Genomic DNA, 27,845 nt, shown 5'->3' with positions numbered 1-27,845 from the left:
TAGATTTGCCCCATGCTATAACAATTACATAATTTGGGATAATCTATTCAGTAACGTAATTAACAATAGTCTTAATTTTGAAGGCTATTAATGTATACTCAATCATAGTCTTTATTCCGTTTTCTTCACTTTGATGTCGTTTTTAAAAAATGTGAAGGTTTTGTCTGTTCTTCCATTGTCGTTTATAATGTACTGTCGTTTTCTTCAAATATTATAAACCATCAACTAAGCCAAAATGTCGTTTGGATCTCAGACCAGATCTTCGTCCTTCCCCCACTGCACCGCCCCCTACCTTGCTGGGAGCGAGTCCCCTCATCTCTCTTATTTGTCTCTCCGCCTTCGACCTAACCGCCACCGTAGCCATCTTCTCCGGTGAGTCTTCACTCTTTTCTACACCAGCCCATATTTTGAATGAGCCATTCTTACTATTATCTGGGTTTTTGAGCTTTTTTTATTTTGCTTCTGTTTTGCCAAATTCATATATGTATGTATATAATCTACGTAGGTCCAATTTTACCTAACCTGTTTATGCAGTGACTATTGGAACTCAAATAAATTATACCCACTAAAGCACTGATGCTAGTAAAAAGCTTTGTTGATGTCCTCTTTATCTGGTCTTTTGTGTATATTCATTGTTAGCTTAATACGCTGCTAATTTCTAACGTCTGACTCGGGATCAATACTTCATTTGTGGTTGAATTATATAATGTGCGCTTCTTGTATTTTAGGAGGTGAAGTTTGATCTCCTTACTTTGAAATTTCATTGTGTGAAACATGTTAATGTGGTCTGTTTGATTAGGAGATATGCCGGAGAAGAATGGCTTTTGCTATTAAGTGAGTGGTTTGTGTTTGATTTTTGTGGTTGTTCGGACTGTTTCTCAAGAAATACATGTATTATTTGATTGATTTGCTTGTTTTGAATTGTTTCTCATTTGATTTACTCAGTTTTCACTCGGATAAGGTATGGAATATGAATGACCATAACTTTGTTCCATTTTTTTTGTTTCTTTTTCTCTTAATGCAGTGCTCAGCTTAATTTTTAAAAATGCTTTAGAGAGTACGACACCTTTAGTAGTAATGTAGTATAGTATTGGTTTGATAGAAAGTTCTTTGGTGAGGTCATGTATGATTGGTACTTGCTCTTAACTGTTTGGTAGGACAAGCACTACAGTGGGTCAGCTTCTTTCCATGCAAAAGTCTCAGAATGTATTCACAAATCATTGGCAACACTTTGTGCAAGAAAAATTCTGAAATTATTTTTTCTCTATCTTGCTTCTGCCACCATGGATCTCAGTTTGTTCCATCACAGTATCGATCAATATTCTCAACAGCGCAGCTACAAAGTTCATGGGTGAACAAGATCAAAGGAGTCTTCACTGGCCAAAAGAGCTCTCAAGAAGGAGCTCAAATCAGCTCCGAGTCATTCACTCTTCTCCGTATGCCCTTGCCTGATTCTTCTGCCATTTTAACCCAACAGTTTATTTTTCTTTCTCTTTAACTTTTACTTATGATAATTAATTAATTAATTATTTACTTGTTTAATCATAGGTTTTGCGGAGGAGTTGAGTAAAACAAGAAAAGTAGGGGCCTTTAAGCAGTATATAGTAGGTAGAAGCAGTGAAGCGACATTTGCTGAGGCTTTTGAGAAACAAGAAGCTGTAATTCGATGTCTTGGAGGGTTTGATCCCACTGGTGATGTATTAATTTTGTAATAATATAATTTCTCAAATTTCATATACTGTGATATTTTTGTAGTTATAAACCTTCTATTTTGTAGAATCTCCAACTCAGTCATAAGAAAGAGGCAGCAAAACTCTGTAATTGCACAATTACTGATGTTGAGAATGCTCTGGCAAAGTTTACATGGGCTAAAGAAGCACAAAGGAAGATAGAAAGTTTACAAAAAGAAGGGAAGCCAATGCCAAAGAGTCTTGCTGAGGTGTCGCTTATCTTGACCTATGAAATTCTTCTATTCTTTAGTTTTATTTATTTAAAGTTTTATGTCCTGCACATGTTGATATATATGTGTATTGCGATTGTCTTGTGCCATGGCTTATATTATAGAACATACAAACGTCTAGGTTTATGGTGACATTGTTGTTATTAGTTTCTTAAAACTTATTTGGAAATGAAGTGAACCAAATTTCTTGTCACCATCCTTATTATTATTGTCACATACAAAACGTCTAGGTTTATGGTGACGTTGTTACTTTTAGTTTCTTAAAACTTATTTGGAAATGAAGTGAACCAAATTTCTTGTCACCATCCTTATTATTATTATACTGTATTTTATTTACTTCAGGTGCAAAAGCTGATGGGATCTACACCATTAGATATTGCCAAGTCTAATTTGGCCAAGAGTGGACAAATAAGTAGGAATGCCCTTTGCCCATGTGGTTCTAAGAAGAGATATAAATGGTACCTTTCTGTTCTTATTGCATTTTATATCAAACGGTTTGTTAGTCTTATGGGCTGGTTTTACTTGGTCTATTCATCTAATTGTTCTTATCAAAAGGTGCTGCGGGAAGAATTAAGGTGATTGAAGACGTTTACAGCTCTTTAGAAGGTCCGTACTCTAACTAGCATGAAATGGAGATTTTGATAGATGCCTGGAACTCCTAGAATCAACTTTGAGATTTCAGATGGTTTTTCCTAAGCAGATTTGTGACCAGATGGTCAGAATTGCTGAACCTTGATTTGTTACTTCTCCTTTATACTTTCATTTGTAATAAAGCTAGGTGAAGCATGTTTGAGAATAAATTCTCAATTGCCAGATTTTTAATTCTCATTTTTTTTCAATCATCACGTGCCATCTGTATTTCTTCCACATTGTGTGGCAACTCTCTTTTGGCAGTACCCGAGTTGTGGCACTACTGCAATGAACCAGCCAATTTTCCTGAAAATGGCTTCACAATTTGATTTTAAGGTATCTTTTTTCTATGAATGTTTAGCTATTCAGTTTAGTATGTATGCGTTGGTCATTGCTTATTGTATAGCAACATACCAATTTTTATAGTTTTGAATTGAGGTTTATAATTACTTGATGATTGCATCTATCAAATGAAAATCCAATTTGATTCAGTACGTTATTGTCATATTGATCATATTTGCATATAGTGATAATGACTTCATAACATTAATAGTAATAGAGACACTAAAAATGTAAAGGCAAGGGGCTTACTCAGAATTGCGTATGCTCAAAGTAAAAGATAGGAAAATACTCCAAATCATGCCTTTTACTTATGTCCAGTACATAGTTTCTACTCTTTATAATTCTTGATATATGCTTGTTATGAAAGGTAATGGAATTCAATTATTTTCTAATTCTTACACATTACATATACAACTTCAAACTTGAAAGAATCAGTTTGCATTTCATTCAAGCTTACTGCTAAACAGTTAACAGTTTACATATAAAGAAACTTGTCTGCAGGAGGGTTTATCAAATAAGCCATCCTTCAAGGGAAAAAAACACATTAGAATTTGTTCTTCTGAAATCTTATGTGAACTTATAAATATTATTTATGGAATTAGGAGGCTCCAAAATAGATTTTGCAGTGGATTATTTAATCCCACTTGCCCTTATATACGAAATTCAAACTTTTCTCCTTTATACGAGGGATTAAAGCTTCTCAAAGCAGTGAGCAAATGAACAAAACCAATGTCTCTGTCTCTTAAACTACTTCCTAGCACCAGGTATATATGCATATGCATTGGTTAAACATAAAGATTCACTGCTTCTTTCATATTCTTTGATGATAATCATATCAATAGCTATAAATCAGAGCAGAATTTCTAAGACAACAAACCATTATAGCAAAAATCCCCACCTTGATACGTTTTCTGCTTATCTTCATCCTCATGACCTGTGGTAGTTATCCAACCAAGCTATTACTCTTCGATCTAAATTATTATCATTTATTTTCATAATTTTTTGAATTTTCAGAGGAGAAATTGGTGACAGTGGCAGAAAAGTTTAATGCTTATGCTCCTTGATTAGTCTTCTCTTTATAGAATATGCTTAGATACTATAATTTTGAAACAAACATCAGTTCCAAGAAATTTCGGTTAAATAAATAAAAGTTTAAAAAAAGAATGCATACCCATTTATGGTTTTTCTATTTTATGCTTTGTGAACAAAATGATTTAAGGCCCGAGGGGTACTACTGGGGTCCAATACCACAAGGAGGTAGCGTATCGCTACTGGTGCAATCAAATATCGAGTTACACATATTTGAATTTAATAAATATTATGGAATATCACTAATCAACTATAAGTGCCAACTTATGTGTTGTTTGACATCTTAAGATATCAAATAACAATATTATTTTAGATTGGATATAAAAAGTGTTATTATTAATGCGCTCAATATAATTTAATGCTTCACATGAAAATTATGCAATTCATGCCAACCATAAAAGTCACTCTTTTCATGGATCCGACTATGTTATTATAGGATATGATGTTAGAATATGCTATATGTGTTATATTATAGCATATGTGTTATAGCATATGTGTTATTATAACATTTAGATACAAAGATTTGTTATGGCCGTTTGGTAAAATTTTTGTTTTTGAATTTTTTAAATACAAAAATAAAAATTATTTTATTATTTTTTTTTTGTTTTTTTATTTTTAAAAAATAAAAATATGTTTGGAAACTATTTTTGTTATTTATTTTTAAAAACAAAAAATAATAAACGTGTTTGATAACTTTTATTTTTATTTTTTGTTTAACAATGAGGTGTTGATTTGAAGAAGTAAAGAAAAAAATGAAAAGAAAAAATAAAAACTGTTGGAAAATTTTTTATTTTTAAAATTTAAAAAATAATAAATAAAAATAAAGTTATTAAACACATTTTTATATTTAATTTTCAAATTTCTGATTAATTTAATAAAAAAATATTATTTTTTAAGTGTTACCAAACTTAGTTTTTTTAAAAGATAAAGTGAAATTTATGTGAGACTTTAAAATAAAAAAAAAACATATAATCACATCAATCATCAATATAAACAATTGAGTATTGACAACTTTGTGCTTCAGAAAAGCAATCTTCTGGATATCGCATCAATTGAAACGCGATACGTTCAATCATTTATTTGCCATGTCAGCAACCACGTGGCATTCAACTTTGTTACAGTCATACGGATATTTGCTCTTTCTGCGTGTAGTGTTCTTTCTTTTTATTTGATAAAAAATGCAATTTCACCGATACATTACATGGTCTCCAAGTTTCAAATCAATGTGAAAATCTTTAAACGTTTGTGTTTTTTTAAAGATTGATTTTCTTTTGGAGGAACTGGGCACAGAAAAGTAGAGAGACGCTTTCCCTTTTACTTTGTCTGTATATGCACTAATCTTTCTTTGCTTGACTGGGTTCTTTCCTCAGCTCTCTTTTAATTCAGGGAAAGCAGAAAAGTCTGAACTTCATTCTCTACTATAATTTTCAAGAGTTGTGGAGCAAGGTTTGTGATCTTTATATCGTTTCAGATTTTGGGTAGCAATTATTCTATGTTCTTTTTTTATTCTTCATCTGCTTGGTTTCTCTCCCTTTCTTTGTGTGTGAGAAGTGAAAGCAACGTGTTTGGTTAAATGGGTTTCTCTTGTATCTTGATGTTTTTGATAAAAATGTGAGAAAAATTACATATATTGACTATTTGTTAATGTCTACTTGAAAATATGGATTTTAGTCTTTAGTATATTTTACATTTGATTGAATTTTCTTTGGGTTTTTGTTATAATTTTTTTTTTGGTAGTATTATTAGTGCGGTGATTCTCTATAACACTAGCAAGAATTAAACAGATCTCAGAAATGGGAACAATTGGAAAGCAAAAGTGGGATGAAGAATGTTCCATCATTGGAGACAAGCAAGAGATTGGCTTTATTGATTTTGAGGATGATAGTTCTGTGTTTAACTATGACATGGATGAAGATGAGCCCGTTGTCATATCCACCCCATTCCCTCCCATAAGAGGAAAACCACAATCTGCTCTTATTGGAGGAACATCAAAATGTTCAATCACTATAAAGAACACTACTAGTGATCCAGTAGAACTTTGGGGTGTTCGGATCTTCTGCTCTAATCCTAAAGGCTCATACACATTGTCTCTGTTGGAACCGCCATCAGTCCATTCAGATGCTGCATATGTTCAAAACTTTTTGGAATCAGATTGTCTTGAAGATAGAGTTCTTCAGCCTTACCAGACTCTGACCATTTGGTTATCTTGCAAACCAAAAGAACTGGGTTTGCACACATCTGTGGTTTATTTTGATGTAGGTGATGAAAGGATTGAACGTTTGGCGTTTCTACTGGCTGAAGATCAGGTTTCCCAGTCTTTGGCTTCAGGCAAGCCTTATTTAAGAGCTCCAAGAAGAAAACAGTTTGTTATTGATGAGCATTGTGGTTCTTCTCAACCGTCAAAGCCAACAAAACATGAATCAAAGTATAATTATAAGCTTCCTGAATACAACATCTCAAATGATGTTAGAGAATTACTTCAGAACAAACAAGTTCCCGAGACTCTTATGGAAGGTCTAAGGAGGGATAACTATGTCAGTTACTTCAGTACATTAATTAATATGGAAGAGCTGCATTTAGAGGTAAGTATGTAGTTTTGTGAAGTCAAGGTAGTTTTAATTAGCCCACAACTTATATTGTTGGCTTAAATATTATTTCTACTGTTTTAGAAAGAAATGAGGTGTTATGACATGGCCTGCATCAACTTAAGGAGGAAAGGACCTCACTTGGTATCTGTAGAGGTTCTTGGACTAGCTGAGAAAAGGCCATCACTCGTACATGGTGACAACGTTTTTGCAAAGCTTGCATCTGGAAATGCAGTTAATAATATTACATACAAGGTTTGTTCTGAATCAAAATATTAATAAATTCTTTACAAAGCTTTGACAAATCTTAAGCATATTTTGAATGTCACTTAATCTTTCATATTTATTGATAATACTGATAACAATGAGCTCATTTGCATATATGTCTAAATTACTTGATGGTTTTGTATATATTAGTTTGTGGCAATAGAAAAAAGTTTCTGTATTCAAACTTGAACTGGGACAATCTCAGGGCCGCATCCACCGTGTTGAGGCAGATGAAGTACTTATAAAGTTTTCGGAAGAATTTCACACCAATCACTGGAATGGGAATTTGTACAATATTTGGTTCACATACAATAGGTTGAACATGAGGAGGCTGTATCAAGCTCTTCATGCGGCAGCTGATTTAGATACTGATCTTCTTTTCCCATCTCAATCAACCAAAAGAAGATTAATTAAAACAACCCCATCTGTGCAAGTTACCTCTAGTCTCAATAAAGAGCAGATACATTCAGTTGAAATGATCCTTGGTTGCCGAGGTGCTCCACCTTTTGTGATATATGGTCCTCCAGGCACTGGTAAAACAAAGACTATAGTGGAAGCCATCTTACAAATATATGCAATGAACAAACGTGCCAAGATACTTGTTTGTGCTGCTTCAAACAGTGCTGCTGATCATATACTAGAGAAGATCATGAGCAATAATGTCATCGAAGTAAAAGAAACCGAGATATTTAGGCTAAATGCTACAAGCCGTCCTTACGAGGATTTGCAGCCTGATTACCTTCGGTACTGCTATTCTCAGGACAATGTTTTCAGATGTCCTCCTCTCAATGCCTTGCTGCTTTACAGGATCATCATTTCCACTTATATGAGTACTTCCGTTCTTCATGTTGAAGGGGTTAATCATGGTCATTTTTCTCACCTATTCTTAGATGAGGCTGGCCAAGCTTCAGAGCCAGAAATCATGGTACCTATGGCCAATCTTTGTAGAAGTGAAACAGTAGTCGTTCTAGCAGGAGATCCAAAGCAATTAGGTCCGGTTGTGTATTCGCAAGATGCAGCCGCTTTTGGCCTAGGGAAATCATATTTAGAAAGGTTATTTGATTGTAAACATTACTGTGATGAAGATGAATCATTTGTGATCAAATTGGTTAGGAACTACAGATGTCATCCAACCATTCTAGACCTCCCCTCAAAGCTCTTTTATAATGATGAGCTACTTCCATGTAAAGAAGATAACTCTTCCTCCAAATATTCTCAAGTTGACTTCCTACCTAACAAAGAATTTCCTGTACTATTTGTTGGCATTCAAGGATGTGACGAGAGGGAAGGCAACAACCCGTCTTGGTTTAACCGAATTGAGGCCAGCAAAGTTGCCGAGATAATCAGAAAGCTAGTTTCTGTTACAGTATTAAATGAGACAGATTTTGGGGTGATTACACCATACCGCCAGCAAGTGGTGAAGATCAAAAAGGTACTTGAAGCATGGGAAATGCAAGATATTAAAGTAGGAAGTGTAGAACAATTTCAGGGGCAAGAGAGAGAGGTTATAATTGTATCCACTGTTAGATCTACTGTCAAACACAATGAGTTTGACAAAATTTACAGTCTGGGATTTCTTAGCAACCCAAGGAGATTTAATGTTGCTATTACTCGCGCCAGATCATTGCTTATCATTGTTGGGAATCCACATGTAGTCTGTAAGGTACTTCAATATCAGCTGCTGTTATATTTCTACTTCTTTTTTACCATTGGATTACATTTTTACTATTTGACTCAACTGATCTATTAGTACAACTTTGGCTCCATGAGCATGCATATGAACTTTGATACGCCAACCACTTGTGTTGTTGAATGTTAATTAACGTTATTTTTTCTGGGCAGGACCCCTATTGGGACAGGCTTTTAAGGCATTGTTCTGATAACAACTCTTACCAGGGTTGTCCCCTGCCTGAAGGGCTAGCACCAGACCCTGAAGAGGAAGACTATGGTCGAATCGGTTGATAGGAGAAACCTGAACCTGAGTTGGGTTTGAGAATCCTTTCCATTGTAAAGCGTGGGATGAATCATTTCAATTAGAAGAAACTCCTGATGATTTAAAACAGATTTGCTAACTACATAGTCCTGAAGCTATTATCTTCGTGTCTGAGTGTTTATGTTGATTACATTAACATATGGAAGCTTTTTACAATATTTACTTTATATGTGCTCTCAAAACATGTTTCATGATCTTAAGGACTTCTATTTCCAAACAGGTTTGATAAACTTATCTTAGTTATCAGTGAATAAGGTTTTAACTTTCTCTAATTACTAAAATAAAACCATCGTTGCAGTTGTTGTACGCATTTGACATTGTGCCTACTTGTCAGTCCCACATGGAATGTTTATGAGAAATGGAGGACCAGTGTGACTATAAATATATAGCGAAACCGCAGTTATAACATACTTACCTGGACGGGGTTAATGGGCGATCAAGAAGGCCCATGGCCTAAGCTGGTGACCTCCATTGCACTTAGGAGGGGTGCCTGCTTATGGTCTCCCCAAGTGGGAGAGCCAACGTCATAATTTGTGCTAGTGGGGGCCTGCGTTCGCGCGGCCCCTTCAAATTCAAGTCTAGCTTTTGTTTAGGATGCTCTGTATTTTCTCTTGTAGAAAAATATTTTGCTTGGAAATTTCAAATATTTTGCTTGGAAATTTCAAATTTTTTTATTTAATACCTTAAGGATCAACTAGGATGTGCTTGTGCTTATCAAATATCATGAGTTGCCAATAAGGACTGCACTGCCGTAAATTAGAGTTGCCATTAAGGACTGTAGCCGTAAATAATGGAAGGGGGGAGAGAGAGAGAGAGAGAGGAGACCTCCCTCCACACCTTAAAAAATTATTCACTCTATTTTTTGAGAAATCTAAGAAAAATGTAAAATGTCACGTTGTCCTTTTAAAAATATAATAAATATAAATGTTAAAAATATATAATGGTAATTTTAGTAATTAATTTTCCCTCTATTATTCTAACTTCACTTTTAATACTAAACAATATAAAGAAAAACAATTATCATTCTCATCCATTCTATTCTCTATCTTTTCTAAGCTCTTCATGCATACTACTCTCCCTCCCTTCTGATATCAAACATAACCTAAAAGTTTTAGGCATCAAGTCGACTACGCCTAAATAAATTAATTTTTTTTTATATAATGAATCTATTTATCATATAGAAATTAATTTTAATTTATTAAATATATAAAAAAATTCCTAAGATCCCTAAAATCTAACTAACAAAAAAGTTTCTAAATATATATAACTATAATGTTTTTGCGCTACTGTATATATGGAAGAGAGAAGATAAGACACGAGGGGAAAATAATGATGATAGGTATAAAAAAAATAATATTAAAACTAAATATACAAGTAGTCAAAAAATAAAAAAAACTTGTGTGCTTATGTAAGACTAGCACAAGTTTTGAATTTTGTACGAAAAGATTAGGATGCATTGTGCTGTCAACCTCGTTTTGATTACGTTTAGAATGATATAAAAATAAAACAAGTATAGAGCATACGAATTAATAAAAATATAGTACATTTTGGAATTCCAGCTACCTCTAATAGAAAGTCATACATAATAATATATATATAACTATTGAGTGCTTACGTAATAACCTGGTAGCACCTCATGTATAAATACCTCTTTCAATGAATGAAATGATCACAAGTTCAAAGCATTTCTTTCTCAGCCTCTTGTGTTTTTTCATTGCTTCAAAAGTTTCTCAAGTCATACTAAACCAAAACCAAAGTACAAGGCTAAATTTCAAACAAAATTATTAGATATATAGATGGATATCGACCTATCAAAAATCACACTCCGTCCATTCAATCTAAGGGACGTGGATGATGTGATGCTATTCGTCGGTGACGATCAAGTGACTCGATATCTTCGACGGAGAACTTTGACCTCCAAAGATGAGGCGTTGACTTTCTTAAAAGATGTTTGTAACCCTGATCATCACCATTGGCACCGCTCTATATGCATTGATGACCGTTCGATTGGCTTCATCTCAGCATTCCCAGGCAGTGATGAGAGCATGTTCAAGGCTGAGATGAGCGCTGGTGTGGCCGCTGAGTATTGGAGCAAAGGAATATTTACACAGGCCATGAAAATAGCAGTTGCTCAAGTTTTCAAGGACTTACCTCACTTGGTAAGGCTGGAAGGTTTTGTTGATGTAGACAATAAGGCCTCTCAAAGGGTTTTAGAGAAAGTTGGGTTTCGAAAAGAGGGTCACCTTAAGAAATATAGTTTTCACAAGGGAAAACTCAGAGATTGTTTTATTAATAGTTTTTTGTCCACTGATTTGCTTCCCTCAAAGTTGTAATTACATATCTATTTTTATCTTTATTTATAGTTTCTTTAAATTAAGTATAGTTTTGTTGATTTTATTTTGCTAGACTATATTTTGGTTTGGCTGTTTCTCTTACACAAAAATTTCAAATTTAATATATTAAAATTAATGCTAAATACAATTTTACCTACGCTGATTTATAACATAAGAGTTTATTAATTTGAGTTCGACCTATCCAAAATTATATAAGAATAACCTCTTAATTACTACAATTTTTATTTAAAGTAAAACCCCAATTATGATGATATTAATTACTTGTATAATTTTGGAAATGTTTTGAGGAATTTAGAATTGCGACTACACTTATTAAATTTGACTAATTGAGCTGCCTATATACTTTCTTAATATGAATGATCAAGTTACTTGTAGTTCTAGATAGTTATTTTGGAAAATAAGTGGAAGAATTCCATTAAAAGATCAATTCGTAGGAATTCACGGTATTTTTAGAAATTTATAAAATTCCGATAGATGACTATATCATGGAATTATTTAATGTTTAGAAGTTAGGAAAAATTCCGAAGTAAATGATCTTTTATGGTATTTTGAGAGTCGTATTTGATATTGAGAATTTTGAGAATTTGTGGTTGACTACACTTAGTTTTAGCGACTAAGTTGCCTACGTATCATTTAGATGAATTAAGTCAAACGTAATTCAGGAAAACTATTGGTGATACTTTAGAATTTTTGAGGTTGATAATCTCATTTTGAAATTTGGGTATTCTTATTTTAGAGATACTTTGGAGCATTTTTGAATTTTGAAATGAATGACCTCTTTAAAATATCATTTTATATGGTTTTGAAGTTACTTTATGCACTTTTACATTTTGAGGTAAAAGACCTCTTTTAGAATTTTTGTTGAGGTGATGACATCTTTGAGATACCATTTAAATGGATTTTATCATTTGAAATGATTTAATGAGCTTATTTAGAATTTGGAAATTTTATATCATTTCACATGATTTTAGAATTTTGTCATTTTTGTGATAATTTTATGTCTTGAAATCTCTTTATATATTTTGTATTAAAAATTTGTTTTATATATAAAGAGATTATTTGACCAATATTTTAATTAATTATTCCAAAATTTGTGAAGAATAAATCTAAAATTTTATATCAGATAATATCATTATTTAAAAATTCAAATTTTACTTTAAAATTTTGAGATAAATCTAACTGTATTTATGTTTTGAAATTATCAAACAATACAATTATCTTAAAATTTGGATTTGAGATATTTTAAAAATATATTTTTGATTATTAGTTACATCTGAGTCTGTTTAAGACTTTACAGTGATAGTCATATGATACACACAAATTTTGTATACTGACAGTAAAACCCTTTTAAAAAATATGTTTTTGCATATGTACGACACACATCATTTTTTTTTTTTTTGAGATAGTTTGATTTTATGTGTATATACGTATACGTTTTATATCTGCATTATTCTTTTCTGTTTAATTAAATATATATATATATTTATATATTTCTCTGTACAGATTCGACTAATAGCAAATCTTAAAAACATTTTTTGTTTTGTTTTGTTTACAACTAATATTTCTTTACTTTTGCTTTAGTTGTTTGACTTGGGACTTGGTTCCAAATTTAATATTCATGTGCACATATTTCATTTAATACTCGTGCACATATTTCTTTACTTTTGCTTTAGTGGTTTGACTTGTAATTTTGAATATTAAAATTTTTTATTAATGCCGAACGCTGGCCATGTTTATCATTAGGGCTGACAATTTTCGATATGACACGACTCGAAAACGACACGAAATAAATGAGTTTGGGTGACACATTTAATTTTCGTGTCATAATCGTGTCGACACGTTTAACATGTTTATTAAACGTGTCATTTTCGGGTCAACACGCTTAACCCGAGACCCGAAAATGACACGCTTAAGACACGTTTAAGATGATATAAACATTTTAATTTATTTATATTATGTTAATCGTGTCAATTTCGTGTCGTGTCATTACACGTTTAATTGTGTATTAATCGTGTCAGTTTTAGATTTGTGTCAAATGACAAATTTATTAAACGTGTTATCGTGTCGTGTCGTGTGACCTGCTAGGATAATCGTGTCATGTGCGGGTTAAGATTTCTGACACGAATAATAATCGTGTCGTATTCGTGTTTACTCTAATCGTGTTGTGTCATAATCGTGTCGACACGATTATGACACGATAACACGAATTGCCACGCCTACTTATCATGTATGTCACATATATCTTCAAGCTTAACATATATATGCATATTGTACGCCCTGGTTTTCCCACGGGCTGTTAGCAAGCTGAGATACGACCTAATCATGAGATACGACCTAATCATGTCTACCACGTGGACATCCCCAAGACTGAAGCTGCCACTCGAAAGATCCTACCTCCTCAGCTCGAGGTAACCTAAGGGTTCGCCAATATTAGACTGAGTTTGGACTCTGAAGGCCACAGGTCGAGGGAAGCATCCATCTCGTGGTACGAGCTAGAGTTGGAGACTGTGACCTTTTATAAAGTCAACCACGCAAGGTAAACGTGCATATATCAGACATCATGTGTCTGATATATCCCTGACTTCTAGGATACGCAGCGTGAACGTGCGCATTCAGACACCCACGACTGGGTTGGGCCGTGCGGCCCATTACCCCCCTTACCTATTGATTAGACCACACTTCATGTGTCAGGTTTTAGGAATTAATCATGAATGTCACAGAGTTGACATGATAGGTAAGAAGGTCACGGGATGACTTTCTTACCAACTCCCAGGTGCCCTCTCCTATAAATATGGAGACCCTGGGAGTTGCAAAGGGTTGGATTCTATTGTGTAAGAAATACCCTGTAAAAGAGTACCAAGCATATAGCAATAACATTGACTGGTGGAGTAGAAGGATTTTAACCTTTGAACCACCTAAAAACGTAATTGTGTCACCAGCCCATTCCTAAAAAGATCATTCATTTATTTTGGTTCAACATAAGCACTAAGCCCTTCCTTTTATCTTCTTAATTACCTGTTGGCGAAGAACCGCGTCAACAGTTTGGTGCTTTCATTGAGAGCTAGTTAGATTGGTGTTGTCGCAAACATCCCACTATGGTGACCACTCGATCCAGACACGGTAACGAGACGGAACAGCATGATGGGCAGGAGGCTCATCATATCGCCATCCCCGGCGAACAAATTCCTGAGGTCCAACAGCGGCCGGGCAAGCAGCCAGTGGGCCAAGATGACACTGGAAGTTCGGCGCCCCGACCACCTAATCCAAACCCAGGTTATTACACGGAGGTGGAGATGGAGAATGCTCAGCTGAGGAGCCAGCTAGCAACAGCTAATCAACAGATCAAGGAGGTGTTGGCCCGAATACCCCCTCTTACAACCAACGCTAACGTCGGAAAGAGGCAAGGCGAGACTCATAAGTCCCGCCGGGGTAATCGGTCCAGGCCTAGCCGCTCGGACAGACCTCCGACAGCCAACTCTATTCCCTCATCGCACTGTCGAAAGGCAAACTTTGAAGAAATGCCTAGAGCCGAACAACAACAGTACAGCCGTTCGGTTCGAACTTCAACTCCCAGCTCCTAACCAGCCTCGAGCGCGCCCAGGAGAGCTCGAGGAAATTCCAGAAGGAGATCCGGGGAGGGCTCACAGCATCAGCCCGTCCCCACCAGCCGTCCTACGCCTCATCCAGATCGCTAGGCGCGGGACCCGCAGGTTGGCAGGGCCGCAAGGCCCCCACCTAACTTGATCCGCCTTGATGGAACCAGGATCGCATCTCCGGTCAGGCATCCTCCCTCACCAATAAGATATCCGTCTCCACCTCGGCCCATCCAAGATATTTCAGCTTATGGAAGCATTGGGAGAAACCCGCCATCTGCGGGACCTTCCCGACGTAGTAGGGCGCCGAGAGAAAGCCCGGATCCTCACCCCCAAAGGCGGACTCCGAGCCTCTCTAACAGGAGCTACTAGACCGACAGTCGCCGGAGTGACCTTTCTGGCGGAGACCTGCGTCAGCGTTTAAGCTCGGCACAAAGTCCTCAAACCACCCAGGGGGGCGACCTGCGAGATTGCCTTAACTCTCATAGAGGAGAGCTAGTCGCTCAGGGGGAGACCTGTCCGAAGTACGTAACGGCGGGAATGCCCCAAATAACCTATCTCAAGATAGGAGGGGCAATAACCCACCAAATATGCACAATGGATCCGGAGCTGTTGAGCAGCCCCGGAATAACCAAGGAGATCAGGACAAAACCCTCGAGCGCCTGGCTCAGATGGAGGAGCTGATGAGGAAGCTCCTGTCGGAGAAAGAGAAAGATGAATATGAATCGGGGGATGAGATGGAGCTCTTCGCCCCCAGCATAGCAGCAACGACTTACCCACCCGGTTTCTGTATGCCGCACCTGTCCAAATTCAATGGAGACAGAGATCCGTCGGATCATCTGGGGATGTTCAACACCCTGATGATGGCCCACAACATCGGCCCCGAGCTGAGGTGCCTGATATTTCCCTCCACACTGACTGGACCAGCCATGCAGTGGTTCAAGCAAAGCAAAAGACAATCAATCAGCTCCTAGAAGACCTTCTCGGCTGGCTTCAAAAGGGCATTCCGAGCCTCCCAGGCTGCCCGCGTCAAGGCCGATTCTCTGGCTAACGTGAGGCAGCAGCCCGACGAACCTCTGAAGGCCTACCTGGGCAGGTTCGCGAGCGTCGCTGCTCGGGCCAGAGACGCGGATGACAGCTCCAAGCTCATGGACATGAGGACTGGGATCCTCGTCGGAGGGGGACTCTGGAAAGATATACAAATGAAAGGAGTTAGCTCGGTGAACGAGTTCCTAAATAGGGCCCAGGAATGGATCAACCTGGAGGAGGCCGAAGCCTCAGCTGCAGGGACCAGCCAGGCCCCTTAGCAGCCCACTGGAGTGGGGACAGAGGTCACGACAGCGACCCAAAACGTCACACAGAACAACCAGCTCGGTGGAGGCAAAAGAAAGGGGAACGGCGAGGGCAGCCAGCACGGCCCAAAGAAGAATAAGTCCGTAGACAAGTTTAAGCCCGTCTACGCGACTTATACAGAGCTCACCCACTCTAGGGAGAACATCTTCCTAGCTAACTCTACTCGCCTCCCCAGGAAGAGGCCAGAGCCGTTGAAGCACCAGAAGGGGAAGAGAGACACCTCCAAGTTTTTCCATTTTCACAACGATGTTGGCCACAATACCGATGATTGTAGGCATTTGAAAGATGAGATCGAGACTCTCATCCGAGCTGACCCCTTGGCCCAGTACGCACGGAATAGGGTTCCAGTAAGTCGACCTGCTCCGGAAGTCCCAGTCAGTCAGCCCGGGTCTCGGGTAGATCAGGACGTCTCTCCTCCCGTGATAGGAGGAGAGATATCCACAATATCTGGAGGTCCGCATATGGCTGGCACGAGCAGGGGTGCCTAGAAGAGGTACATAAACGAACTCAAGACGCATAATGGAGTAGAGTTCGTCCCGGAACAATGTCTGCAGAAGCAGCAGCGATTGGAGAGGCAACCGATCATTTTTACAGAAGAAGATGCGGGCCACGTCCAGTTCCTTCATAACGACTGATTAGTGTTCAAAAATGCAAATTTATTAGTTTTAAAGTGTAAAAAAAAATTAAGTTTTAATTAATATTTTCATGAATTTATTGTAATATATTCTATAATTGAAAATATTAATTTTAATTTAATTTATGTTTAATTTTCACGAAATAAATTGCATTTGGACACTAATAAAAATGGAGAATAGAGAAATAGTTAAAACTGAAAAAGAAAATGAAGAAAGTGGTATTTTTGAAGAAATGAAGCTCAGACCCGTTGGCCCAAGCCCAACAACCCAAGCTGCACAGCCAGGTGTCGCCTCCTGCATTGCGCCACGTGTCCCAGCATACACATATTTCTGCGTTGACTGGTCAAACTTGACCTCCCATTTCCCTTCACGTTTCACCATCAGCAAACTCCAATGTGACCTCCCATAAATTCTCCTCCAAATGCATTGACCCAATTGCACTCCTTCATAAGCTCCCAACGTGACCCAAAGTAAGTGCCATCAAGTGTCCCAGTTGGCCCAATTGCCCAGCAAAGCCCAGTTCGGCCCAAGGCAGCCAGCTCCTTTAGCCTTCATTCCAGCCAGCCCAAAGCAGTCCAGCCCATTCCGAAAACTCCCCAGCAGCCTGCCTACGTGGCACTCTCTCATTGGCTAAAAATGGGTCAAAACCCTCTTGTGTCACCAGCCATATTTTGTGGGTATTGGGCTTTGTAAATTGCTATTTTGAGCTTTATAGATCATGTTTTTGTGGTATTTTAGAAAAAGAGCATTTTGACTATACACAAAAATAGCTAGGGTAATATTAATAATAAGATTTGATTTTTCAAAATCATATTTTATTATTAATATTTCAGATTTATTTTGTAAACCCCATTTTGTTGTTTAATTTCTTTTTAATCCTTTTCCCCATCTATAAATAGGGACACTTTCTTCACATTTGGAATGTAATTTTTAGAGTGGAGAAACTATAGCAAAATTTCCACTCACTTTCTTCTCATATTTTCTTCTTAGAATTTTGTGAGAATCATGAGCATAATGGCCTAATCTTCCTAGGAAGGTTAGGGATGATTCCATATGCAAGTGATGTTATTTTGCTACTTTGATTTACTATATTCTTAATGTAATATATTTGAGTTATTTATGTTCTTTCATCTCTATCTTTATTTTGTTATCTCTATTTACTTATGCTAATAGTATATAGGATTAGTCATGCTCTTTCTATGTGCTTCTAATTAGTAAAAGTAATATTGATACATAATTTTATGTCTAATCTTCTATTGCATTATTGCCCTTGGGTATTTTGTCATTTTTAGATTTTTCATAAGATTAACATTGTGCTTTTAAAGTAAAGAACTTTATAACTCAAATGAACTTTTGTTAGAAAAACTATGGACTTTAATGTTAGATTTTCCAAGTAAATGTTGGGATGTGAACTATTTACTTGTGTATTTTTGTAAATCAAGTAACCAAGTAACTAAACAAGCATATGGATGATTCTTGAAACCTTTCATTTTCTCAAACTCTTGATTACATCTTACCTTTATTTCACTTATCTCATTTCATCACTTTATCAAAATACAATACCAAAATCTCAAACATCTTTCCATTTACAATTTTATTTACTTCTTGTTACTAACTTTTTGTGATATTTTCTACTAACCTTTTGATTTTAGGTTACCTCCTTGTGGATTGACCGCCCGATCTTACTACAACTACCGCTTAGTGTAGTCACATTTTGGGCGTTAAACAACGACCCTCTGGTCGTAGCAGTTCAGCTCGCTAATCGGAAGGTTAGGAGGGTGCTGATCGATAATGGGAGCTCGGTGAACCTTCTATTCCGGTCCACATTAGAGAAGATGGGTTTGACTGTCGCCGAGCCGAAGGCGACCTCCATGATGCTATATGGTTTTTTGGGAGAAGGATCAGCGGCTATAGGGACTATCGAGTTGGTGATCACCCTAGGAGAATGACCTCGGACAGTGTCCAAACTCCTCGAGTTCGTGGTCATCGACTGCTCCGCTCCGTACAACGCAATTTTGGGAGGACTCACGCTCATCGCTTTTGAGGCCGTCACTTCCATTCGCCACCTCGCGATGAAATTCCCTACTTCCACAGGAATATGCACTGTCCATGGCGATCGGCTCGCTGCCAGGGAATGTTACAACATTTCCATGAAGGGAAAATCGAAACCCGGGCAGCTAGCAATGGCCATCCAAGGTGGTGGAGAGGAATCTCAGGAACCCTTAGCTGATCCTGAGATTGAAAAACCTCAGAGCGCCGAAGGGGAAAATATCGTCTTAAGTGAGGATATTGACTCCCGAATAGGCAAGGACAGGTCCGAGCTCCAGGCTATTGAGGAGCTCAAGGAAATAAACATCGATCCGCAGAACCCTTCACGGATGGCAAGCTCGGGAAAAACCTCTGTAGCAAGAGGAAGGCGGAGCTGACTAAATTTCTGTAGGACAACCTGGATGTGTTCGCGTGGTCACATGAGGGCATGGTGGGAATCAGCCCGAGTGTCATCATACACACCCTTCATCTGGATAAAAGCGTTCCTACGAAGTCCCAGAAGCAGAGGCACCTCGGAACAACCCGGGCTGAAGCCTTAGAGGAAGAAGTAGCCCGGCTCAAGAAATGCGGCTTTATACGTGAAGCCAAGTTTCCGACTTGGGTCACCAACCCTGTGCTGGTCCTGAAGCCCAACGGGAAGTAGCGGACTTGCATCGACTTCTCCGACCTGAATAAAGCCTGCCCCAAGGATTGTTTTCCATTGCCAAGGATTGACCAACTGGTGGATGCCACGGCGGGGCACGAGCTCATGTCCTTTATGGACGCGTACTCAGGCTACAATCAGATCTCCATGAATTTGGCGGACCAGGAGCACACCAGCTTCATGACCCCGACTAACGTTTATTGTTACAAGGTCATGCCTTTCGGGCTGAAGAACGCCGGTGCTACATACCAGAGGTTAGTAAATAGAATGTTCGCAAACCAGATCAGGAAGAACATGGAAGTGTACGTTGATGACATGCTAGTCAAGTCAAAGACTGCCGATAACCATGTCTTCGACCTAGAAGAATGCTTCAAGATACTAGGGAGTATGGCATGAGGCTTAATCCACAGAAGTGCACTTTTGGAGTCGCATCGGGAAATTTCTTGGGTTTCATCGTCAATACCAGAGGAATCAAGGCAAACCCCGACAAGATCAGATCATTACTCGAGCTTCCCTCACCCAGGTCGCGCAAAGATGTCCAAGGCCTGACAGGAAGGGTGGCAGCCCTCAATCGGTTTATTTCAAAATCCACCGATAAGTGCTTGCCATTCTACAACCTGCTTCGAGGAAATAAGAAGTTCGAATGGTCAGAAGAATGCAAAAGCGCTTTCCTCGACCTGAAGGCACACTTGGCCGAGCCGCCCGTATTATCCAAACCAAAAGCAGGAGAGCCTCTTTTTCTCTACCTAGCTGTCACAAAGGATGCAGCTAGTGCCGTACTGGTCCGAGAAGAAGACCGGGTTCAGAGACCTGTCTATTACATCAGTAAGAGACTTCTCGGAGCTGAATCCCGGTGCCCATTGATGGAGAAATTGACGTTCTGCCTTATCACGACCTCTCGAAAGCTCAGGCCGTACTTCCAGTCCCACTCGATACATTTCATAACCGATCAGCCTTTAAGGCAGGTTTTGCAAAAACCTGAAGCATCGGGACGTCTGTTAAAGTGGGCTATCGAACTCAGTCAGTTCGAGATTTTGTACACCCCATGAACTGCCATAAAAATTCAGGCCCTGGCCGATTTTGTAGCAGAGTGCATAGGATTCCGGGAGGATCCTGCAGAAGACTCACCCCAAGTCACCTCGGCCCAGGCATCGTGGAGGATCTTCGTGGATGGTTCATCCAATGAGAGCGGCTCCGGGGCTGGAATCATTTTAATATCCCCCAAGGGACATAGATTCCACTCGGCACTGAGATTCGGATTCAAGGCCTCTAACAACGAGGCCGAATACGAAGCTTTGCTGGCCGGGCTAAGAATAGCCCAGGAGCTGAAGGCGAGCTTCGTCCAGTGCTTCAGTGACTCCCAGCTCGTGGTAAACCAGGTTCTGGGCGAATTTTAGGCACGAGGACCCAAGATGGCTGCCTACCTGGCAAAGGTAAAAGTTGCGCTGTCCGCGTTTGGGCGAGGCTCAATCGAGCAGATACCTCGGGAACAGAACGCTAACGCAGACGCTCTTGCCAAGCTCACCACCTCCGGGGAGACGAAGGCTCTGGGGTTAGTTCCGGTTGAGTTCTTGGAAAAACCAAGTATAGAAGAAGCCAGGGCGGAGGTCGAGATGATCGACGCTAGGCCGACCTGGATGACCCCCATCCTTGAGTATCTCACCGAGGGGAAGCTACCTGAAAGGCGTAATGATGCGCGACGAGTACTATATCAAGCTCCCAGGTATACGATAGTAGACGGGGTGCTATACCGGCGTGGGCACTCCCTACCTCTCCTACGATGTGTTCTTCCAGGCGAAGCAAAGGCCATCCTGCAGGAAGTGCATGAGGGTTTTTGCGGAGATCACACTGGGGGGCAAAGCTTGGCCCTAAAGGTCCTGAGGCAAGGATATTACTGGCCCACTCTGTCCAAGGATTCGATCTCGTATGTCAAGAAGTGCAACAAGTGCCAGCGGTTCGCCTCAGTTGCTCGAGCTCCCCCAGTTAAGCAGAAGATGATCTCTTCCCCATGGCCATTTGCAGTTTGGGGGATCGACTTGGTTGGCGCCCTCCCTACTGGAAAAGGCGGGGTCCACTACGCTGTGGTGGCCATTGACTACTTTACGAAGTGGGCTGAGGCAGAACCTTTGGCCATGATAACTTCCAAAAAAGTTCTCGACTTCGTGGTTAAGATCATTATCTGCCGATTCGGGCTGCCCAAGAAAATCGTTTCCGACAATGGGACTCAGTTTGACAGCGACCTCTTCACCAAATTTTGCGAAAGGTACAGAATTGTGAAAAGTTTCTCCTTCGTGGCCTATCCTCAGGAAAATGGCCAGGTCGAGGCCGTCCACAAGACGTTAAAGGCGAGCCTCAAGAAGAGATTAGACGAAGCGAAGGGGGTCTGGCCAGAACAGCTCCCCCAGGTTTTGTGGGCATACCGGACCTCGCATCGGACTCCTACGGGTCATACTCCTTTCTCCCTGACCTTTGGGAGTGAGGCAGTCCTCCCTGTGGAGATTAAGGTACTTTCGCATAGGGTCTAGGCATATGACCAGAATCGCAACCACGAGCTACTTAGCGCTTCCCTTGACTTGGTTGATGAAAGACGAGAATATTCGCAACTCCAGCTCGCACATTACCAGCAAAAAATCACTCGTTATTTCAACTCTAAGGTCAAAAAATGCGCCTTTAGCGTTGGCGACCTGGTCCTCAGGAGAGTTTTCTTAGCCGGAAAGGATCCCAAAGATGGGGTATTGGGACCGAACTGGGAAGGACCATATCAAGTCATCGAGGTCATTAAAGAAGGAACTTACAAACTAGCTCGGCTTGATGGAGGGGCAGTCCCACGAACTTGGAACGCCATCCATTTGAAGAGATATTATCAATGATTCCCTTGTAAGGCCTAAAAGACCATTTTTTTATGTATTAAGCAATGAGAATAAACTTTTCATTTATGATTGTACATATTTACAAGTGTAATCTAAAGTAACCACGAAAGACCCTTTCCCAGTTACTTGGGGGGGGCATATGGTACCTGGATATAACCAGGTCGCCTTAAAGACTTAGAAGTTAATTCAAATCGATTGATCGTTGTTTTTCTTAAAAAACGCGAGATATTGATAAAGGATTAATGCGAACTAAGCTCTACCCTGGAAACAACCAGGTTCTAAAACTTAGAAGTTAACTTAAATCGATTGATCGTTGTTTTTCTTAAAAAGCACGAGATATTGATAAAAGTTAACATGAACTAAGTTTTCAAATTAAGTTCCTGGAAATAACCAGGTCATAAAACTTAGAAGTTAACTTAAATCGATTGATCGTTGTTTTTCTTAAAGAGCACGAGATATTGATAAAAGTTAACACGAACTAAGTTTTCAAATTAAGTTCCTGGAAATAACCAGGTCATAAAACTTAGAAGTTAACTTAAATCGATTGATCGTTGTTTTTCTTAAAGAGCACGAGATATTGATAAAAGTTAACACGAACTAAGTTTTCAAACTAAGTTCCTGGAAATAACCAGGTCATAAAACTTAGAAGTCAACTTAAATCGATTGATCGTTGTTTTTCTTAAAGAGCACAAGACATTGATAAAAGTTAACACGAATTGAGTTTTCAAATTAAGTTCCTAGAAATAACCAGGTCATAAAACTTAGAAGTTAACTTAAATCGATTGATCGTTGTTTTTCTTAAAGAGCACGAGATATTGATAAAAGTTAACACGAACTAAGTTTTCAAATTAAGTTCCTGGAAATAACCAGGTCATAAAACTTGGAAGTTAATTTAAATTGATTGATCGTTGTTTTTCTTAAAGAGCACGAGATATTGATAAAAGTTAACACGAACTAAGTTTTTCAAAATAGTAACTAAAACGCGTAAAGGAAAAAGGAAATAAATCAATTAAAAATAAAATTGATAGTTAGATTGTCTCGAGGTGGAAACACCTCATGCAAAATTTACACAAAAAAAAATTGAGAATATTAAAGGAAAGGGTGCGAAAGAGGAAGGCCCTAAGCTCCGCCAGGCTGCGCCGTCTCGACCTCCTGCTCAGCTGCGCCGGAGACTTCCCCGGTCTCGGAAGGTGCTTCTTTCTCGAGGCGAGCTTTGAACCCCTCCAGCAAGGGCTCCCAGACGTCCGCTCCCAAGAAGGAGAAATCACCGTCCGAGTTGTAGTCCCAGCAGTGGTAGAGCATGTCCTCCATGGCGGTGCTGGAGGCTGCCTTCTCGGCTTCCAGGGCGGCCTTGGCCTCCTCTGCCCCCGCCTTCACAGTGTCTAGCTCTGCCCGCACAGCGGCGAGGGCAGCTTTGGTTGCCTCGACCTCTTGAAGCTTGGGACGGGCTTATTCCAGCTCGGCCTGCGCGGCCGCCAGGGCATCCTTAGCCTCCTGCAACGAAGTCTGGTGGATGGCCAAAACCGCCTGATGCTCGCCCCTCATATCCTCGAGCTGGGCCTTGGTCCGGGCTATGCTCCTGTGAAGGGCCAAGGCGCTCTGCAAAAACAAAGAGGCAACTGCCTTAAGAAAAAGAGAAGGGAGAAAGGAAAAACAGGGCAAGGCATGCTAATAAAAGATCACAAAAGGATAAGGTTAGCTTACCGTTAGGACCATGCCCAATGAAGATTCCAGCACGCCCAACGGGCTCCTTGTTTCGATGGCCCGTAGCTCCCTCTCGTTGAAGCGATAGAAGTGGCTGACGGTGTAGTTTGCCGTCTCGTACACCATCCCCCTAAAGACATTTGGGATCTTCTCCAGATCCTGGGGGTCCACTGGGATGCATACCTTGGGAGGCACAATCGCCGAAGTCACGGGCTCCGCCCCTGTGTCCCGAATGAAGGTCGGAGCTCGCAGAGGGGGTGGGGGCATGCTCCCCCCTACAGCAGGAGGTGCAGTTTCCTCGACCTGGGCGGCTGGGGGCTGCTCTTTCTCCTTTGCAGGAGACTTGGTTGGGGTCCCGGCAGCTTTCTTCGCCATCCGGAGCTTCTTCATTTTGGGCCCAGAGACCCTAGCTGAGGAGTTCCCCCTGGCGAACACAGCCCGCAGATTTTTTCCCCTGGACTGAGACATCTCCTCTGGCAAAACAAATATATGGTTAGTACACAAGTTAGCAGCCATGCAAAAACAAAAACAAAGGGAAAAAATGCGAAATTCAAGTATATATATGTACTAAAGGGAATCCTACCCCCTGAGCTAGAAGAAGAATCTATGGTTACGACCGTCAGCCCCGGAGCTTCCGCAGGGGAATCTAAGGCAATTATTTATTGAGCTGGCGCAGGTTCTGAATCCGAGGCTGTCTCAGGACTAGAATCTTCTACGTATTGCCTAAGACCTGGAGCTACGACACCCTCCTGGAGTGATGGCCATGACTGAAGGTTAGTCCCATACTCCTCGAATAGGATCGACCTGAAAGCTAGGGTGTTGTCTACAACTATGGTACCCCTAGGACGGCTACTTTTGTAATCCAGCACGAGCTGGTCGACGCAGTGGAGCAAGGTTTCATCTAAGTCTGTGTCACTTTGATGGCGTTGGACAATCAGTCTGGGATTAAACCTAGCTAGCCGGGGGTCTGCAGTGGCCCTATCTAAGTTCTTAAACGTATAAGGGTTACCTTGGCCGGAGGGACCTGCAGCTGCTCCGGACTGGATCCTCTCATCGTTCGTTCTTTGGGCGACCTCCAACGCCCGCTTCCTCATCCTCACGAGGGGCACCTCGTCCTCCTCGTCTTCCTCATCTTCATCTCCCGCGACCTCGTCCATGATGATAGGCCTCCTATCGTGAGCTGGGGGAGGCACCTGGGGCCTCCTCAGGTTCAGAGTCTGGCCTGGGGAGATCAGCTTACAGGCCAGCATCGTCTCGTCTGTCACGAGCTGACGATAGTCCTTTTCACTGAGGGGAAAGCCCGCCAGTGTCTCGTATTGGCTCCCGAGGATCACAGACTTCTCTGTCCTCGCGAAGATAGCTGCAGAATTAATCTAAGTCAGAAATGGATACAGGAGGAGCTAACTGATACTTAACTTACGAGCTAAGGTTGAAAGGCATTTACGAGGACGGTTGAAGTAGTGCAGCTCGCAGTTTCGAAACCCCGTCGACATAAATAATTGATCTTTGAAGTCGTTGGGGTGGCTGGGCAGCTCAATGACCGCAGCCGTGTTGGGGAATCGGGTTAAGTAATAAAACCCGTCACCTCGCCCCCGCTGCTCCGGGCTGGCCTTGAGGCAGAAGAAATATAGAATGTCTGCAGGGGTTGGGACCTTCCACTCCTTTTTCAAGAACAAGTATCTTAACCCCGCCAGCAAACGGTAAGAGTTGGGGGGGAGCTGGAATGGGGCCAACCTCACGTAATTGAGGAAATCGGTGAAGTACTGGTCTAATGGGAGGAAGGCCCCCGCCTTAAAATGTTCGTCGTTCCAGGCCGAGAACACCTCATCAAGCGGTGCGCAGCTCCGCTCGCCTTCTAAGGGAGGTCGGACAACCACGGTTCCTCTCCCCAGCTCGGTGTTATGGGAGAGGAATATTTTGTTTACCCTCGCCTGATCAGTGATCTTCGAGACGATCCTCTCCGCCTCAAAGAATGCGTCAGGGGCACCTCAAGCTCCTGTTCCACTGCTGGCCCGAAGTTGGGAATCGGGGATTCAACCATCACCTCCTTTCCCTTGTTTTGTTGGGAGGACGAGCTGCCTACAGACTTCTTGGGAGCGTTCTTCTTGGGTCCCATCTGGTCGCCTAGCGAACAAAAAGAAGAAATTTTAGAAGAAGGCGACCTAAAAATGGAGAAAAATCTGGATGTGTTTCCTTGACACGAGCTGAGGTAAGCCCAGCCCGTGGAGAGTGAGACCACGCGTTTCTATGAACACGCACCTGTGCTCCCAATAGATCCTCGATTACTCGGAATTCGTGTGTCAGGAGGGTCAGGATAGAATTTTCCTTGGAAGGAAAGTTTCGATAGGCAAGAGAGGCAAAACCGCCTGTGAAGCGTGTCCCCTAAGCTACCCGGTTTTGCACCCAAAATACTGGGTATTTTAAACAAACATACCTAAAATCCTACCCAGAAAATTTCCCCAGAAAACGCACCAATGCTCTTAAATGGTTTTCTACTACAAACGATACCCTAACCTAAAAGGCTTTCACCCTTCATGCCCACAAAAAACCAACAAAACCCTGCATGTGGCTACAGTAAATATTTACCTAAGCTACAGTGAGAAATAATTTCAAAACATGCACAGTCAGGAGACTTACAGAATGTTCTGGTTGAGAAGAGGATGAAGGAATCGCCTGGGTTGGGGCTTTGTCGGAGTAGTTGTTTCCAAAGCTTCGAAGGGGCCCTTACACCTGAACTTCTTGAGTGCTGGGAATGGCAGCCGGAAAGAAGAGGGTTTTTTCTTTTGAAAATGAAGAGAGAAGAAGAGGAAAATTTCTGAAAAATTTCAAATGAACGGGTGGCCCATGCGTAAGGTTGCCACCCCTTTTATATATGTGAAGGGCCACGTGAGGAGGGCCGTTGGATTGCCCTGATGTGGGATCCAAGGCTCTCCACTCGAAAGACAAAACGACGGCTGAGTATAGGCTAGGCCATTAAATGCGGTTCTCGGAAGACGTACCGTCACCAACCACGATGTTCCACGTATTCGGCGCCTGCGTAAAATGTGGAATATGAAGAGTTCATGGGGAAGCCTAAAAGCCTCTACTTTGGCCCTATGCGACGTCGTGTACCACGAGCAGGGGCTTGGGGGGAAAATGTACGCCCTGGTTTTCCCACGGGCTGTTAGCAAGCTGAGATACGGCCTAATCATGAGACACGGTCTAATCATGTCTACCGCGTGGACATCCCCAAGACCGGAGCTGCCACTCGAAAGATCCTACCTCCTCAGCTCGAGGTAACCTAAGGGTTCGCCAAGATTAGACTGAGTTTGGACTTTGAAGGCCACAGGTCGAGGGAAGCATCCATCTCGTGGTACGAGCTAGAGTTGGAGGCTGTGACCTTTTATAAAGTCAACCACGCAAGGTAAACGTGCATATATCAGACATCATGTGTCTGATATATCCCTGACTTCTCGGACACGCAGCGTGAACGTGAGCATTCAGACACCCACGACTGGGTTGGGTCGTGCGACCCATTACCCCCTTACCTATTGATTAGACCATACTTCATGTGTCAGGTTTTAGGAATTAATCATGAATGTCACAGAGTTGACATGATAGGTAAGAAGGTCACAGGATGACCTTCTTACCAACTCCCAGGTGCCCTCTCCTATAAATATGGAGACCCTGGGAGTTGCAAAGGGTTGGATTCTATTGTGTAAGAAATACCCTGTAAAAGAGTACCAAGCATATAGCAATAACATTGACTGGTGGAGTAGAAGGATTTTAACCTTTGAAC

At 40.7% G+C, this 27,845-nt stretch overlaps 3 protein-coding genes and 1 non-coding gene across 5 annotated transcripts; all 4 read left to right on the top strand.

Annotated features, from left to right (window-relative positions):
* Positions 1-200: 200 nt before the first annotated feature.
* Positions 201-2,963, top strand: LOC133790802 (uncharacterized). The gene is made up of 6 exons (XM_062228578.1): positions 201-372; positions 1,158-1,436; positions 1,549-1,697; positions 1,778-1,939; positions 2,303-2,418; positions 2,516-2,963. Exons 2-6 carry the CDS (start codon positions 1,205-1,207, stop codon positions 2,532-2,534), a joined length of 678 nt encoding a protein of 225 aa, XP_062084562.1. The 5' UTR covers positions 201-372; positions 1,158-1,204; the 3' UTR covers positions 2,535-2,963.
* A 2,063-nt stretch (positions 2,964-5,026) lies between these two features.
* On the top strand, positions 5,027-9,433 carry LOC133790801 (probable RNA helicase SDE3). 2 transcript variants are annotated; one of them, XM_062228576.1, is made up of 5 exons: positions 5,027-5,467; positions 5,806-6,603; positions 6,691-6,861; positions 7,079-8,536; positions 8,716-9,433. In XM_062228576.1, exons 2-5 carry the CDS (start codon positions 5,815-5,817, stop codon positions 8,833-8,835), a joined length of 2,538 nt encoding a protein of 845 aa, XP_062084560.1. In that variant the 5' UTR covers positions 5,027-5,467; positions 5,806-5,814; the 3' UTR covers positions 8,836-9,433. The 2 variants fall into 2 exon arrangements, with proteins under 2 accessions (XP_062084560.1, XP_062084561.1); XM_062228577.1 differs by having other exon boundaries at positions 5,759-6,603.
* Positions 9,274-9,434, top strand: LOC133792930 (U1 spliceosomal RNA). The gene has a single exon (XR_009874393.1). It is a non-coding gene; the product is annotated as a U1 spliceosomal RNA (small nuclear RNA).
* A 961-nt stretch (positions 9,435-10,395) lies between these two features.
* On the top strand, positions 10,396-11,243 carry LOC133789480 (uncharacterized). Its single transcript, XM_062227332.1, has one exon. The coding sequence runs from the start codon at positions 10,663-10,665 to the stop codon at positions 11,197-11,199; it is 537 nt and encodes a 178-aa protein (XP_062083316.1). The 5' UTR covers positions 10,396-10,662; the 3' UTR covers positions 11,200-11,243.
* Positions 11,244-27,845: the final 16,602 nt, after the last annotated feature.

Source organism: Humulus lupulus, chromosome 7, assembly GCF_963169125.1.
Source record: "Humulus lupulus chromosome 7, drHumLupu1.1, whole genome shotgun sequence".
NCBI lineage: Eukaryota > Viridiplantae > Streptophyta > Magnoliopsida > Rosales > Cannabaceae > Humulus > Humulus lupulus.
Note: the sequence above shows the minus strand (reverse complement) of the source record. Positions and strands in the feature narration are given on the sequence as shown.